Genomic DNA, 17581 nt, shown 5'->3' with positions numbered 1-17581 from the left:
GGAAGGTCAATAACCCTTTTTCTTTTCCTTTTTTCTGGTCAAAACTGCAGTCCTGTGGAATAAAAACAGAAAAAATAATAGATTTTACTAATCAAATTTTACCAGATTTCTTGCACCTTCACTTCACCCAGACAAGTCTTGGCATGAGGATCAGTGACTGTCGTCGTCACAGGATGTGACCCCACTATAACTCCAAGAAAGCAAACAGGGCAACACGACCTGGATATTTTTAGGTCACCTCTTCCTGTTTTTATCCAGAAAAGCATACATGGTTGTCCAAATCTTGGCACAAAAGTCTCTTCTCCTGACAGCTACTGTCATTATTTGTGACCCCACAAACTTATTTTAAAATATTTTTCTTCTTTTTAAATATTACTTTTAAGATATTTAAAAATAGAACCCAAGTTGTATCACAGTCTTTATCACAGTCTTCTCCTTAACTCACTGCAGGGTCAAATATTCTGACAAGGTCTAGCTTTTCCAAGACTTGTCTGTATATCAGAGTCCTGTATGCTCTTTTTACTGAGCATAAGGGGTGGTAAGACCTCTGAAAAGCTTTGGTAAGGCCATGGTAATTTGCTGGCAAAGGATTGACTGCCTCTCCTCTGTTGTCTCTTGTCTCAGTCTTCTTGGGGATCACATATTCTGAGTGTGGCTGTCTAAAGAAATAAGACTCCTGAAAACACAGTGAAGCAAGTAACACATTATTCAGCTGACGTCAATTTACATTTACAGCCAATATAACATTCTTGGCTTGGATAAGGCTTGACACGGGCAATTCTGTCTGCTAACGCAATTCTGTCAGCTAACATGATTCTGTCTGCTAACACAATTCTGTCCGCTAACAAAATTGTCAGCTAACAAAATTCTGTCTGCCACTTTACTGTGACAAAAACCCCCCCAAAAAACTAACTTGCCCAGATGACTTGCCATTATTTTACATTTTATCCAAAAATCTGCAGTGACTGAGGTCTACAAACAAGCTTTGGTACAGAAGATGGCCCCTCTGAGACTGCATGTGTTGTTTTTTCTTTAGACTGATACTTTTGTGATGTGGAGCTTAAATTCCACAACACCACCAACACAACGAATAAACAACAAAACAATAATCAAACACAATAAACTGTTAAAGTATGCAGTAAAAATGCACTTTGTCTAATGAAAGGACGAATACAGTTGCGGACGCACGATTCCACGGTCACAGATTTCGGGGCAACATTTACCGCGGATTCGCGCTGGTGTTTTTATGGCCATTTCACTTACTACGTTTTATGATTTGCCACATGAGTGTTCTGAGAAGGCTACTGCTCTGAGTACGTGACTTTTATTTTGAAAGCTGAGCTGCGTTTGCTTTTGTATGTCCACTTCTAATATACCGCGCTACCGTTTTTCATACATTGTCATATTTTGTTGACATGTCTTTAATTGCGTGTGTCAGTTCTGTGTGCCTTTGCGTTTTCCCATCATGCAAATGTTTCGTGTTACATTTTCACTTTCATTATCCTGGATTCACTGCGTGCACTGTCAGCGCACAGTCGAAAAACCGTGAGTAATTGAGATTGGATCACTAAGTTACAAATGATTATTTTTGTAACGTTTGACTGCAGCGACAGAGGCTTTTATCGTGAGGTAGTATTTGTGATATTAAAGGAGAGGAGGAACGCTCACTCTGAACGTGCTCACGTTACGCACTCGCTGCTAGTGCAAAATGGAGTTTAGTTTTGTAGGTCGAATCGAACGTCTGCTTTCATATTTTATATAAATTAACCAATGGAGCAGACGAGTCAGACACGTTCATTGGACTTCCCTCTCTTAAATATTTTTTAAAAAATGCTGAATCATTGTTGAGCCAGAGCATCCGTATTGCTTAAATGTGAAAGTAAAAATAAAAAATATATATATATATATATAACAAATGCCCAGTGATGGTTCAGGAAGCCACTGGTGTAAGCCAGTCGCAAACACAAAGCATTTAAGTTTGTATTACTCTAGTTGTTAAAGTCTGCAAGTATGTATGTATGGAGGAAGGTACATTCTCATTTGTTTTCATCCCTCTCTTCCTGGTCCCAGGAGTTCCTGATAGTCTCCCAGTAGGCCATGTCACTCTCTATCCTCCTGGTGGGTTTATGCGTGCCGCTCTCCTGGGCCGCGGTAACACACGTCAGCGGAGAGGATGAGCCTCCGTTCCCTGTAGCGACCAACGGACAGCCGTTCCCCTGGAACAAGATGCGGCTTCCTCAAGCTGCTTCCCCCCGCCACTACGACCTCCTCCTCCACCCCAACCTCACCACTCTGGACTTCACTGGAAGAGTAAAGATTCAAGTGGAGGTTCTCCAAGACACGCACACGCTCGTACTTCACAGCAAAGATCTCACCATCTCCAAGGCGGCTCTGCTGGGCCCCGCCCCAGGTCAAAGTCACGCCCTGAGGGTGCTGGAGTATCCCCCGTACCAGCAGGTCGCTGTCGTCAGCGAACGTGAGGAGCTGAAGAGGGGTGGTGTGTACGTCGTCGAGCTGGACTTCGCGGCCAACCTCTCGGAGAGTTTCCGTGGGTTTTATAAAAGCACGTACCGCACTACTGCTGGAGAACAGAGGTGAGAGGTCGTAACGCGTTTGTATGACGCGGCAAAGCAGAAAAAAATGTGCCCTGTGATGATCAGATTGATTATTATTGACAGATAATCGATTGATGACAGGGTCTGACATAGACGAGCAAAGTAAGGAGAGTAAACGCGTTTCCTAGGAAACGAGAGCACATCCTAAATGTGTCTGTCCCAACAAAGTCATGGTTTCCTAACTCCGCATGTACTGTACTGATCTGCTTGTAGGGTTCTGGCCTCCACTCATTTCGAGCCCACCAGCGCCCGTGCGGCCTTTCCCTGTTTCGACGAGCCCGCCTTCAAAGCCAACTTCTCTGTTCGCATTCGCCGGGAAGGCCGGCACATGGCCATCTCCAACATGCCCAAGGTGGTGGCCTCCTCAGGCACGCATGGAAGGGTTCAGGGCCTGACTGTCGGTAGCGGTTTAGCTCTGCACTCAGGACTTTAAATTAAAACTATGAACAGTAGCAAACAGAGAGATCACAGTAGTGGATGATGAGCCCTTGAAATGAAAAACCAGTTAAGTCCATTTACTGGTTTTCCACATTCTACAAAACAAAAACAATAATCTAAATCAGAATTCCAGTTTTTTCCCCCCCATATGAATTAAGGCAAGTCTAAATAAAGCATATTTAGCATTTTAATGTAATTTTAATATAGAGGCTGTATAAAATCAAAACCTAAAATAACTGATTACACAAACTGATGTACTAAAGGGTAAATGGGCTCATATATGGTTTTTCATTGTGAGGGTTCATAGCGATCTTCTCTAACAACCTCATCTGTGAAACTTGGTGGGGCGAGAGAAGTCACTTTTGCGCACTAGCCATGGTCAGTCCTGGCTGCTGCTTGGTCTCGTGAACTCTTGAAGGCCTTCAAGATTAAAGTTAAAACAGAGGAGGGAAATATGAATTAGCATATTTGGGAGATATTAATGTGGCGCAGTATTCTCCAGAATGGGTGCAAGGGATCAGAGTTATATGTCGGATAATTCGTAAATGTATGCTAACATAAATAATCTAGATAATATATTTATTCAATATGTCAGATGAAGGGTTTAAACCTGACTGTGCGTGAGGCATGTAATCTGTCATCCACCAGCTGAGGACAGTCGTGCTTCCTGGTGGCTTGTTTGAGGACCAGTTTGACGTGACAGTGAAGATGAGCACATACCTGGTGGCCTTCATCGTGTGCGACTTCCTGTCCATCAGCAAGAAGACTCAGCATGGTGTCCAGGTGGGACCTGCCTCAGCAAGTGTTTCGTCTCAGACACGCTGTAGCCTGGTTTCTCTAACACAGAATCGATGTTTAAACTACTGTTAAACTACCGATAAACCACCAGTAGAGAATCAAGACTGGTTTCTTTTTATCTTGATTTTTTTTTTTTTTAATTTAAGATTACGATTTCTTTGTGTCTGCAAAAACCAGACTAATCTCAAATTACCCTGTTGGTCAGTTTTATAAAGCCTAAGGCTGTTTTACAAAAACATTTTCACCATTACCAGAATTATTCAGTCTATAACTAGAATTAAACTACTAAGAGTGAGGTATAGATTAATTTAGGCCTTGAACAAATTCCAAGGCCATATAGAGTAATTTACTGAAAATCCTTTTTAGTTGAGAATGAATCCAGAAAATCTGGATAACATGCTATTGAAAGTAAACAAAATAACTGCCATGTTTCTTTCCTCTTTCACTCTGTCCCAGCATCCTTTGCTTTCAACGCTGTGTGCACAGATACGTGTATTAAATATGAAGTACTCCATCATTCTTTTCTACTTCTTCTCCTTCTGTCAATGCGACTGCGGCCAGATGTCCGTGTACGCTATACCTGAGAAGATAAGCCAGGCCGAGTTTGCGCTGGACGCCGCGGTGAGGCTGCTGGACTTCTACGACGATTACTTTGACATCCCCTACCCTCTGCCTAAACAAGGTGAGCATCTGTCACGCTCCTTCAAGCTGCTGGATGTCTGAAAGTGCTCCTCCCCCAGCCTCCTCCTCTTCCTCTCTCTCTTGAACGCGTATTCGGCCTGCTGCGTTTGGAGCCGCCTGCCCTGTGGCTGCTTCAGTGTGTGCCTTCTCTCCACTGCAGACCTGGCAGCCATCCCTGACTTCCAGTCTGGTGCCATGGAGAACTGGGGGCTGACCACGTACCGCGAGTCTGCCCTGCTTTTTGACCCCCACAAGTCCTCGGCCTCCGACAAGCTGGGCATCACCATGATCATAGCGCACGAGCTCGCCCACCAGGTTCAAGCCAATCAGAGCACCTTATTCCACAAAGATCTGCCTACATTCATTTCATATGAAGCTGTATACCTTTCACATTAGTTTCAATGTAGAGTTATGTGCAAAATAATAGCAGTCTAACATCACTAATGTATTTAATTACTGATTTTGGCAGAAAAGATAATACAACATGGGGGGGAAAAATTCATGACTAGGTGTAGCCGAGTCATGGGCAACCAACAGAATCAACAGTCATGACATGCATGCTGCTAATTGGGCGTAATTGACTCATTTAATGAAAGGGGCGTGTTCAAATTAATAGCAGTGTGGAGTTCAATTAGTGAGGTCATTCATTCTATGAAGAAACCGGAGTCAATTATGGCTCTTATTTAAAGAAGGAGAGCAGCAAATGTACCTGCTGGTTGTAGCCCTTGCTCAGTGAGTAAAATGGGTCGTCCCAGACATTGTATCGAGAGAAAAAAAAAAAAAGACTTTGATTGAGAAGTTGTTTGGAGAGGGGAAAACATATAAAGAAGTGCAGAAAATAATTGGCTGCTCAGCTAAAAGGATCTTGAATGTTTTAAAATGGCAAACAAAATACTACCATCCTCGTAGATCATAGAATAACAAGAAAAAAGCATCCAATGATCAGCTCCAGGGAAATCAAAGATGATCTTCACTTATCTGTGAGTACTGCAAGAATCAGAAGATGACTACATGAAGCCAAACTATTTGCAAGAAACCCTTGTAAAGTACCATTGCTGAAAAAAGACATGTTGAAAAGGTTACAGTCTGCTAAAGAACACATTGACTAGCCTAAAGAGAAGTGGTGCAACATTTTATAGACAAATGAGAGCAAGATTGTTCTTATTGGGTCTAAAGGCCACAGACAATTTGTGAGATGACCCATAAACACTGAATTCAAACCTCAGTACACTGTGAAGACTGTAAAACATGGAGGTGCAAGCATAATGGTTTGGGGACGTTTCTCATACTTTGGAGTCGGACCCATTTTTCGCATACCAGGCACCATGGACCAATTTGAACGTATCAAAATACTGGAAGAGGTCATGTTGCCTTATGCTGAAGAAGAAACATCTTGAAATGGGTGTTGAAACACCTGCTGAAGCAGGACAACGACCCCAAACACACCAGCAAGCGGGTAACATCCTGGTTCCAGACCAACAAAATTGTTGTTATGAAGTGGCCAGCCCAATCCCCAGATTAAGAATTCTCAATCCGATTGAGAATTTGTGGAGTGACATCAAAAATGCTGTTTTTGATGCAAAACCCAAGAATGCAGAAGAGCTGTGGGATGTAGTCCAGTCATCTTGGGCTGGAATATCTGTTTGCAGGTGTCAGATGTTAGTTGACTCCACACAAATGTAAAGCGGTTATCAGAAATAAAGGTTATGCAACTAAATATTAGTTCAGTGATCAACAGAAAAACAAAGTTGTTTACAGATTTAGCTTATACTGTAAATAATTGAGTTTGTAAATGAAAATGAAGACCCTGCTATTTTCTTTTAACAGCCCTTTTTTTCCCATTTTCAGTTTAAAAATTGATATCTCGTTCATGTTTTCATTTGGAATTGAATGTGCAGTGCTCCCAGTGCCTTATATGGAAATAAATGCTATTATGAGGATTGAGCTTTTTCTCAGTTGTTTTAAACACATGTCAAATATGAGTATATGCAATAATTAATTTGTGTCTCAGGACCAGACATTTTACGTCCAATATCAAGATTTCTTGTCTCATGTCTTCTGTAGTGGTTTGGTAACCTGGTGACAATGCAATGGTGGAATGACCTCTGGCTGAATGAGGGCTTTGCAAAGTTCATGGAGTTTGTGTCTGTGAACATCACCAACCCTGAACTGCAAGTGGTGAGGCCTTTTTTTAAACTATAACCCACGTGGGCTTATTGTTGTTTTTACTTTTTGTTTGTTTGTTGCTTTCTTAAAAGACATTAACGAGGTGTTCATCAGATAGCCACAGTCTATAGTGAAGGCTTCCCCTGGTCTTAAAATACCAGAATCAGATGATTTGTTGAGTATCAACCAATGGATGAGAAGCAGGAGATACTGGAAGTCTTCAGGGCTGGACGTGATTAAATGAGCTTAGAGTTGTACACGGTAGGATTCAAAAGCGTTCGAACCCTAATGACAAGAGGACAGTCGTCAGACAGTTGCTCCAGCCATGATCCAGCAGTGTGAGGGCTGTGGGTTCTGAATCAATGCCTATTTTGTCCATCTGTTTGTCTCTGTGTGATCCAGGAGGACTATTTCCTGGAGAAGTGCTTTGAGGCAATGGAGGTGGACTCTTTAAGCTCCTCCCACCCTGTGTCCACCCCTGTGGAGAACCCTGCGCAGATACAGGAAATGTTTGATGACGTGTCTTATGACAAGGTGTGGCAACAGACAAAAGCGATAGTGTTAAAGGCTATGGAAACATCTTCAGTATTCTTATTGTATTCTTTAATGCAGGTCAAATGACTCTGGTCACTTGAGTTTGATCACGTGGCATGCAGCACATAACTGACCTCTTTCCATTATAATTTCACATGCGCACAGTCCTTAGCTGAAGTCTCAGTGTCTCACCCGAGTCACTGTGGAGCTCAGGCAGTTCACCTAACCTCTGGAGATGGGTATCATTCCTGTAGGTAGTAGTGGTCTAACTGGGTTTAATTAATACTTGTTTGTTTCAGGGTGCCTGTATCCTTCACATGCTGAGGGAGTTCCTCAGCCCCGAGGTCTTCAAGATGGGCATTGTTCAATACCTAAAACGCTACAGCTACCAGAACACAATCAACACACACCTGTGGGAAAGTCTGACCACTGTGAGTACATGTTTGGGGAAATATGCAACACTGAATGTACTACACAGCAAGTAGCATGAGGTTTGTGTCAACTCTGAAAAATAAGGTCAGGAGAGATCAATGGAGGTCAGGAGAGATCAATGGAGGTCATGGGAGATCAATGGATATCAGGGTCATTTTAACAAAGTTAGATGTTGCAGGATCTCTTTGAAACTCATGCAAGTTAAATATTTAAGCTGCTCCCACCCCTTAAACACGTAAGCATAATGAAGTTTAGATTTGCTCATCCCTAAGGGCATAATAAACTTGCCCAGACCTAAAGGTGTAATCAATAGACTGCTATTATTAGACTGCCATTCAGAAATGTGACATTTATATGGTGTGTAAAGTCAATGGGATATCTGAAATATCTCTGCTAAAATATAATTGAAAGTGTGTGTGTGTGTGTGTGTTTGTGTGTTTCTCACAGAAGCGGCGCTCAGAGGATGAGCTGGACGTTAAGGTCATGATGGAGACATGGACGCTGCAGGAGGGCTTCCCGCTCATCACAGTGGAGGTAAAAGGTCGAGAGGTTCGCCTGAGTCAAGAGCGATACCTGAAGAGCGATGACCCCTCCCAAACCTCTGGGTAAATATACCAGAGCTACCATATAGTCCTCTGAACTCATTATTCATTTATTTCTTAGGATTAGATTCATAAAGAAGCACTTTTCAGTTAGCTGTGTAAGTCAAGATCAAGAACAGTCCAATAAGACTGCTACTGGACAATACAAGATTTATTGGGCAACTGAAAAAAAAAAAATTTTCACTCTGTTTTGTCATGCCTTTAACTCAGATGGATATCTGTTTAGTCCCTGATTCTGCTTAAAGGTTTCTGTGTGCTATATAGTGGGTATTTGGGAACGGTGGGGGGATGTTGTACAGTAATTGGTCCTCTTGTGGAAGCAGGTTTCTATGGCATGTTCCGCTGACATATGTCACCAGCATCTCGAGGACTGTGCATCGCTTCCTGCTGAAGAGCAAGACAGGTGTGCACACGAGTTCCTACCCTCTCAACAGACTAGCATCAGGCCTATACATGATCGACTGGTTGATGGGGGCAAACGAAAAAGAATTTATAATCACCTTCAAGTTTGCTGTTGTAATCTTTTAGCTTTAAAGTGTCTTATTATGAATGTTAAGGTTTTTTGTTTTTTTTTAATCTCATATGCTGGTTTCAGATGTGCTGTATCTGCTGAAAGAGGTGGACTGGATTAAGTTCAACGTGGACATGAGTGGATACTACATCGTCCACTACGAGGGGTCAGGCTGGGATGACCTCACTTCTCTGCTCAGACACAATCACACGGCCCTCAGCAGTAACGACCGGGCCAGCCTAATCAACAACGCCTTCCAGTTGGTCAGGTTAGCCGTCTGTCACACAAGTGGGGTCTGATTGGGCAGTTGCTTGTAAAAGTGAATTTAGTTCCTGTTGCTACAGAAAATAAAAAGAAGTAAAATATACTTTGTCAGATACACTTTTACTAAATGCACCTACAAAATGAGTCCTGACCTACGATCTACTCCTTTCTGATCAAATCTGCACAGTGAAAAGCAAAACTTGTTCCTAGATCAACACTTACTCTGAGAAATCTGACACACAAGGCCCATATTCTGGACACAATATAAGATTACTCTTGAATCAGATTGCACTTTGCACTTTGAACATTTTTTTTCCATGGAAAATCCTTTTTGTTTTTTGTCTCATCTGAACTTGTCAATGATTAAACATCCAAAGTTGTTTTAGGATAACCCCAGATTACGTGCTTTGGGCTAACCCCAGATTACGTGCTTTGGGCTGACGCTTGCTCTTTTGGCCAGTGTGGGGAAGCTGGCCCTGGATAAAGCCCTGGACCTGTCGCTCTACCTGAGCCGCGAGACTGAGATCATGCCCGTGACGCAGGGCCTCCGGGAACTTGTGCCACTCTACAAACTGATGGAGAAGAGGGACATGGAGGCTCTGGAGAACCAGATGAAGGTCAGTTATGAGAGTTGTGTGTTTTTGTCATTTTTGTAATTATTTTCATGTTGTAGGTTTATATGGAAACACCCATTAGGATATTGGTGAAGGCTTATGGCACATGATGATTACTTTCAAATACAGGACACGGGAGACAATTTAAAGATGCAATATAAGACAACAATCTATCATTCACCACACAACATTTTCTAGACACCTACTAAGTCTTGAATTGTCTGAAAAAGCATGTTCGTGTAAGTTCTCTAACAATGCGATTTTGTCCCAGGCTTTGACCACGGCTAGGAAAGTGAGCCAAAAGTGCGACAAATTGAAAGAAAGCGATCTGAGTCATGTATTTTTCATCGACTTTAGGAAAAAAAAAAAGCAGTATATCGTGACCTGGCTGTGACCCTGTGCAGAGCTACATCGTGCACCTGTTCCGGGAGCTGATCGAGCGTCAGGAATGGAGCGATGCCGGCTCCGTGTCTGAGAGGATGCTGCGTAGCTACCTGCTCCTCTTCGCGTGCGTGAGGGGTCACCCTCCTTGCGTCGCCACCGCCACAGAGCTCTTCAACAAGTGGAGGGAGTCCGATGGCAGCATGAGGTCAGAGGTCACCTCTCCCTGGTTTCTCACTGATCGTCATTTTCTGTTGATGATTTGCTGGTAATGAAGACTCTTTGGGAATTGGCTGTTACTGGCCATGGCAGTGAAATGAGGCAGTGGCTTCATCCTCATAACTACCTCATTACTGTTGCTTGAGAGCATTGGGAGGTAACGTAACCTGATGTTTACTTGTCGGTCAAAACACACTGTTCAGCTTGTATATTGTGAAATAAAAATGTATTTTCTCCCCAACAGAAATAGTAGTCGTTGTGTTGCTGTATCAATGCGTTGTTCTGTGCATTTTTTCCCTGACTCCAGTCTTCCTAACGATGTCAGCCTGGCAGTGTTTGCGGTTGGTGCTCGCACCCAGGAGGGGTGGGACTTCCTGTTTGAGAAGTACCGGGAGTCCATGTATACGTCGATAAAAAGCCGCATCAAGTCTGCGCTCTCAATCTCCCCCCTCGCTCACAAACTCAAATGGTAAGCCATTCCAATAAGGAGATAGAAACTCCTGAGTAAGAGAGAGAGAAATCTTTTCATTTTCCTGTTTTCTATATACAGTCACAAGATAACTATATCTGGAACAATTTTGAGAGATCATGGAATATGGATATAAGGCAAGGAATCCTCTCCTTTTTCATCACGTCTCATTTTGTCTCGTCTTTTCTCACTAGGATGATGGAGCAGAATTTGGAGGGTTCGGTGATGAAGACGCAGGACCTGCCCTATGTCGTGGTGTCTGTCAGTAACAACCCCAAAGGCCATAAGCATGCTTGGGACTTCCTGCAGACCTACTGGAACTTGCTGGTCAAGAAGTGAGTGAAGGCACCCACAGCTGAGTCTCAGTGTGGAAATTAGACAAGTTATGTTTTTATCGTGAGTTCTGACAACCTTGACCCTTGGCTTTAGGTTTGACCTCGGTTCCCACTCCATTGCACACATGGTCATTGGTGTGACCAGCCAGTATTCCACCAGAGAGATGCTGGAAGAGGTGGGTATAAAGTTATAAAAGATGCTTGCTCCTGGGAAAACTTTCCCAAGTAAGTCATGGAGTACTTGGGATTTCAGATTAGTACATTCTGTAATACTGCATATCTGCTAATATTCTAAACTGTGCAGTGCTGTGGAAGCTTGTGCTCTACAGTCAGGGGAACGTAAGGGGCAAGCAGGATGAACTCTGCATTTCTGTCCATTTCGTCTGCCAGATTCGGGAGTTTTTTGGATCCCTGAGTGCTGAGACAGGTGCTGATCAGAGATGCATCCAGCAGGCACTGGAGAACGTGGAGGAGAACATCCGCTGGACAGACAAGAACCTGCCGCTGCTCCAGGCCTGGTTGAACAAGAACCACGCAGAGCTGGTGACTCGCCATGACCTGTATGAGCACGCAGAGCTGTGAGGCGTACAGAGAGGCCAGGCTAAGACGAGGTCGCACGTGACTGGGGGGCTTCAGCGCTGGCTGAGAAGATGCACCCCAATCCCTGGTGTGCGTGCTACACGTTTCTGAAACGCTGCTCAGAAAAATGGTGACTTTACTGAAACGTGCGGTCGGTTTGAGGCACACCTCATTGGGCTTTAATTTATCTGAGGGGCAGCGTTTAAAATGGGTTTTCAGTAAACATACAGCATGAGTGGGACAGTCACCAGCGTAGAGATGTTTTTTTACCCCATTAACCCATCCTCTCCTTACCTTTCCTACATTAAATAGGGGGAAAGTGACAGTGGTTTATCTCTCGTGCTGTACCCGGTGTGTGTGTGTTAATGTCTAATTTTGGGATAATTTTTCTTGGTTCAAAGAGGAGACACTGATGTCAACTACCGATTTTGCTTGGGTGCGGTTTAGTCTTTTGTATACTGGTCTCCAGCACCTTCAGGAACTAGAAGGAAAAAATTGAAATAAAATTTACAATTAAATACTGAGTTCAGTTCTGATTTCCCAGTTCTAACTAGACTACAGGGAAGACCATCCAAGTTAAGAAACAACTTGGCTTGTATTAAGCCATTTTTCTTTAAATAAATGAGTGGTAGGATGAAGGCCCAGAGCTAGAACTTGCACCTTTTAAAAAACAAAAATCTTGGTACAGTATATTATGGATATGGCAGTAGGGGGTGGTGTTTGGCAGTCAGACATTGCTCTGCTGTTGAGGAAGCACACCTTAATCCGGCTGAGCGGCACACTGGTATGGGATTTGTATGACTTCTTATTCTTAGAAATAGGTGTGATTCATAGGTGTGCTCCGAGAACTCGGAGAAACTACTTGTACTGCTTCATGTCCTCAAGGAAAAGGGCTAGGTACCCTGAAATAAAACCATCCACTTGCTTTCTTTTCAAACATATTTATTGCATTCTAAAAACACAAGTATACAAAGTTAACATCTTTTGTCCTGTGGAGACGATTCCTTTTCCTGTGGTGGAAAACGGGGTGTGGGGCGACACTCGGACGCAACGCCCAAGCGACGCGGGACCCAGCCTCGAACACACGGGCCCGGGATTGTCCGACAGACGCTGTCACGTCGGCGGCTGGCTTTAGCACTTCGAAAGACGCAACTGTCGAGTCCGCGCGGGGCCGGAGGAGTGTCGGCGGGACTCCCCCCGCCCAAGTGCTTGGTCTTGCCGGGCTAGGGCGGTTAGGATGCTCCCTGAGCGTGGATGCACGACGGACAGCTGTGCAGCGTATCGTGAATGAATATGTCACACTCCACGCAGAACACACTGCTACACGTTGGACACACGTAGACCTGCGCGCGGACAGGAGTCCAAATCGGTATATAAAAAAACCCAAAAAAAAACAGCAGCAGCGATGCAAAAATAAGAGAACACGACACTCACGCTTTTGTCTTTCAGCTCTCCTTGGCAAGCTTGGCAAAACCTGAGAGAGGGAGGGAGGGGAGTGTCTTTATAACGCACACACTAGCACGCTGCATACCTGCCTATGTGCCTATTCTGGGGATAATTTGAAGGGTTCTGTAATATTAGCAAAATGGCAGGCAATCTGACCAATGAAATGAATGTTTTTCACTAAAGGGGCGGCCTACAGCAGCCTGGCCCTTCTCAGTCTTTGTTGGTCACCTTACGTGTGCACGGTACAATAGCCAGCCCATTTCAAACGGCAACCACACCGCAGAGACGGTGTGACGTAGCTAACAAATTTTTTTTTTCCCCTTCAAGTCTACCCTTCCCTGACAAGCTCACCCTGATTCAGCAGTACTGGCTACATAGTTTCTGTAAGGTGAACTATGAGAGGAATGTCTGGTTGAAACCTAGCCTGCACCACACAGGCAACTTTGGTTTCTTCAACTTTAGTCGCATTTTGAGGCCTGCCAAGCTGCGTTTTGGAATCCAAACAATAATTTTAGTGTCAGGTGAATTTTAGGCACATGCCTGTCTCCCGTGTGCTCCTCCAGGGGGCGCTCCTCAAAGGCACTCAGGGGAAAGAGGTGATGGAAGGAGCGAGCCAGGTGGGGAGCAGAGACCAGTGTCAGCCCTGGGGACCACACACACACCCACGTACATATAATACACACAATACACACACACACACCCACGTACATATAATACACACACCCCTACACACACACACCCACACCCACGTACATATAATACACACACCCCTACACACACACACCCACACCCACGTACATATAATACACACACACCTTCAGAACCAACACATCAGACCACACCCACAAACATACCGCAGACTTTACATTCGACAGGCAGCTCCGTGTACTTGGCCCTGCACTGGGGGCAGTAGTATCCACCCAGAGTGAGTCCCGCATCTTCGCTTGAGCTGTCCAGGTGCCTAAGGACACACCGGTCAGCATTAAATGCGGCAATCTGCCCGGCCGTGCCATTTCTGCTCCTCCGCTATGCGTTCCCCCGAGCTCAGCTCTAGAGGGCAGGTCAAGCCGAATCACTCAAATACTCAGACAGACAAACAAACGGGTCTTTCTTCCCAGAAGCAGAGTGTTGAAAACAGCTGCTTGGACACCTACGGCCACCCACTATCCGCTAGAAGCCACTAGTGGCTCTGACCCAGCGTGACCCTGTGGTACTTACGACATGCTGAAGGAGGGCTTAGCATCCCGGTCGGTCACCGAGGTGATGACGTGCTGAGGGAAGCCTAGGAAAGAGGACATGCCTTAGTCTCCTGCCCACAGCCGCTTCACCAACCAGAAACCGGTCCCCTGCCCTTGGACAAGAATGTGCCACCGCTGCCGTCTCCGGAGCTGCGGAGCGCCGGGCAGCTTTATGTGAGAACGGCGCTTCGGTGGCGCCCCCCTGGGATTTCAGCAGCCCCTCGCTGGACGTTAAACTGCCGTTACCCATGCGGATCAGGGAGCACTCGGAGGAGGAGCTGGCAGGAGGCGGCCGGACGTGCAACATCAACAGCTCCTTGTAGTGGCTCTCGTCCAGGATCACGCTGTAGCTCCCTGCGAGGGAGCACAATAGGTCACAATAGGTCAGCCTGCAGCTCATCTGCATAATGCCATCTGCCTCCTTCTGAACACTGAGTATTAACAAGGTCAGCATTTTGGGGTAGCGGGTTGCTTTAACGCGCGGCTACCCAACCCTGCTCCTGGAGATCCAGCAGCCTGCGGCACTTGGTTTCGATTTGAGCCAACACGCCTCCCTCCAGTGTTCACCTGTTCCTGTACAGACCCAAGTAGCTCGATCGGGCGTGTTCGAGTAGTAGCCAGCTAGACTTGAGTATGTGGCACAGTTCCAGTATCAAGGCTAGGCACCGTTCCTTTGGAACGCTGCACGACAGTAAGCCTTCCTCATTCATTAAGATGATGATGAGGGATCACCTACCTCCTGTTTCTCTGGTGAGAACGGTACACACCCGCACCTCTGCAGACAGCCCAATCACTGACACTCGGATTTTCAATGCTTTCAGTGTCTGTTGACAACACAGAGAATCAGCCTAAAAACCATCCCGCGTTACATTAGGCAAACATTGGCTGATACGACTTGTAGCCAAAATATATTCATGTGTCCTGTTGTGCAAGCAGTCCTGTGGTCTACCTTGATGAGGTCGTAGATGTTGGCTGGATCGCAGGTGGTTAAACTGCTGAAGATGACCAAGATCTCTCTGCTAGTGTGTCCTGGCATGTGTCTACACCCAGCCAGAGAGAGACAGAGGCACAGAGAGACAGAGAAGATGAAGAATCATTACTGTTATAGCACATATGCACCTGTTCTGCATACAAAGTCATCTCCAGGTGCTGATTATAGTAAACAAATTAAGTGCCCTCAGATCAGGGTCAGTAATACAGCGAGGCTAAACACTGAGCATCCAACTTAAGTGCACATTAGCCCAGAGGAACGCCATAACCCACCCCCCTCCTCCTGTGCAACACCCACTTAAGTGTCTGCATGGCGATGCTGAGAGCGTTGTAAAGGGACGGCTCGCCCATACACGCCGAGTCCACGGTTTTTTTCAAGGCTGCCGTGTGCTTCTTAGGGTTGCCTGGCATGACACACAGACGCACAAAACCAGCAGGTTTGAGACATGTTGCATGTGCTGACCAGTGATAAACTAGGTAGAGTGTGGGGGGACAAATCGTGCCTTGTGACAGAAGGGGTACAACCTGCCATGTGCACCTGTAACAAGCCCAGACAGGTGCACCTAATAAAGCTGTCGGTGAGTGAAGGAGAAACTTCGATGCTTCTTGTAAGGCGGGTAACGAATGCACATAACGAAACTAAAATGGGCTGTTAAGCAAATAAGACACCCTGTACACATTTTTAATGACCAGCTGGTTACCAGCATGTTATCTAAGGGAACTGGTGAATGTGAAGGACGTCTTAGCCATGTGCTGTCGTTTACCCGCCAGGTCAGTCAGTCTCTCGGCCCTCTTGTTCTTCGTAGTGATGATTCCAATCTGCAGAGAGAGAGAGAGAGAGAGAGAGAGAGAGAGAGAGAGAGAGAGAGAATGAAATGAACACACAGGCACCCAAACCGTTTGGTGGACCAAGGTCACATCAAACCAAAAAGGTTTGCACAAATTGATCCAATACACTACCTGACTAATGGGGTTCTGGTCGAAGTACTCATCCACGAAATACTCCATCAACTGGGGGACAAGGGAGAGAGGGCACAGCTCAGCAGAGGACCTCCACGCACTGAAAAGCATGCAAAAACCCAGCAGGCGAAACCCACCTTTAGGGTGGATGTGAGCCTGTTGGGCTTCAGGTCCTGATCCTCCATAGATCGGGACAAATCAATCACCACATACAGGTGACGCATCTACCCGAAACCACACACAGTGGGCCTTCACCAAAAGGTTGCAACAAAGCAAAGGAGAGTAGCTACAGGACCTCAAGGAAGACAAGGATGACGTCAGGACTCACCATTCCCAGCCGAACCTGTCCGTGACTTTCGAACACCCTGAGAGGCAGCGGACAGGGAGCAGGAACACAGGCATTAGCAGTAGTATTCGCATGCTGTCCTCCATTACACAGACTCTCCTCCATACAGCTTGGTCTCACCTTTTCCTTTTGGCCTGGAAAAGAATGTCTTCCACAGTGGCTCTGAGGGACCCAGACTCATCCTCCTTCAGTACTTCCCTGGAAACAAGAAGGGGGGAGTTATTTCTCATACTCGCATCATTCTACCATTGCATCCATAACTAATGAACAAATGAATTTGGTCACACACCACAACACTGCCTTAAGCACTAAGCTCTTCTGAGTCCTATTTGTCCCTATAAATAAAACCGACAGTTACACCTCTTAGGTGGTCTCTCCAGTCGACCCTTTATATGTGCAACTAACTAACTTATCTGTGTTGACTACACGTTTAACCTACCAGCCAGCTTAGTTACCCTTCTCTGTAACTCACCATGTCCTCTCGTAACCCCCTTCCCACCGTTTCGATCTCTCTGGTTCGTCGTCCATCACTGAGAGTCGACACTCCCGAGTCGTTACCAAGCAAACGGACGTGAACTGAGGGGAGGACAGACCTACAGCTCGACAGTTAGCTACAGAACTATCTATCTAGTTATCTCCAGACAGGAAACCTAAAAGCTACCCAAGTTAGCCTTGCAGCTAATGTTAGCCAACTAGCTATCTAACGTTAACCGAAAAGTTAATGTGCTCACGCTTACTCTCAATATAATTCGCAATAGTCACGTTTTAATCATGAATTAATTTTATCTTTTTACAGAAAAATGAAAGAACGGCTGCTAATAAAACACAAACAGTTTGATAGCTAGGTAGTCGCAACCCTAACCGCCAATGAAATCTGAGGAGAAAATAATTGTGTGCAACGTCGTAACCGTCCCCTCCTTAAACTACACATAAAACATCGTTCCGACCCCTGTCTGCCACCTG

General features: G+C 45.3%; 2 protein-coding genes across 3 annotated transcripts; one reads left to right on the top strand and one right to left on the bottom strand.

The window, feature by feature from the left end:
* Positions 1–1352: 1352 nt before the first annotated feature.
* On the top strand, positions 1353–12156 carry erap1b (endoplasmic reticulum aminopeptidase 1b). Its single transcript, XM_027019877.2, has 18 exons — positions 1353–1545; positions 2071–2594; positions 2829–2967; positions 3702–3836; positions 4413–4533; positions 4693–4847; positions 6597–6710; positions 7101–7232; positions 7532–7663; positions 8112–8269; positions 8590–8669; positions 8862–9045; positions 9502–9658; positions 10060–10244; positions 10563–10724; positions 10919–11059; positions 11154–11235; positions 11450–12156. The coding sequence occupies exons 2-18, from the start codon at positions 2098–2100 to the stop codon at positions 11639–11641; spliced, it is 2766 nt and encodes a 921-aa protein (XP_026875678.2). The 5' UTR covers positions 1353–1545; positions 2071–2097; the 3' UTR covers positions 11642–12156.
* A 662-nt stretch (positions 12157–12818) lies between these two features.
* Positions 12819–17491, bottom strand: gtf2h2 (general transcription factor IIH, polypeptide 2). 2 transcript variants are annotated; one of them, XM_027019878.2, is made up of 15 exons: positions 17091–17491; positions 16739–16816; positions 16601–16637; positions 16410–16496; positions 16273–16323; positions 16077–16131; positions 15611–15716; positions 15272–15362; positions 15059–15146; positions 14569–14676; positions 14303–14366; positions 13939–14045; positions 13625–13727; positions 13073–13112; positions 12819–12981 (listed from the first exon to the last, which is right to left on the bottom strand). In XM_027019878.2, exons 1-15 carry the CDS (start codon positions 17144–17146, stop codon positions 12871–12873), a joined length of 1182 nt encoding a protein of 393 aa, XP_026875679.2. In that variant the 5' UTR covers positions 17147–17491; the 3' UTR covers positions 12819–12870. The 2 variants fall into 2 exon arrangements, with proteins under 2 accessions (XP_026875679.2, XP_035382191.1); XM_035526298.1 differs by having other exon boundaries at positions 12865–13112.
* Positions 17492–17581: the final 90 nt, after the last annotated feature.

The sequence above is a fragment of the Electrophorus electricus genome, chromosome 5, assembly GCF_013358815.1.
Source record: "Electrophorus electricus isolate fEleEle1 chromosome 5, fEleEle1.pri, whole genome shotgun sequence".
NCBI lineage: Eukaryota > Metazoa > Chordata > Actinopteri > Gymnotiformes > Gymnotidae > Electrophorus > Electrophorus electricus.
The sequence above is the reverse complement of the archived record's forward strand: the minus strand, read 5'-3'. Positions and strand labels throughout refer to the sequence as shown.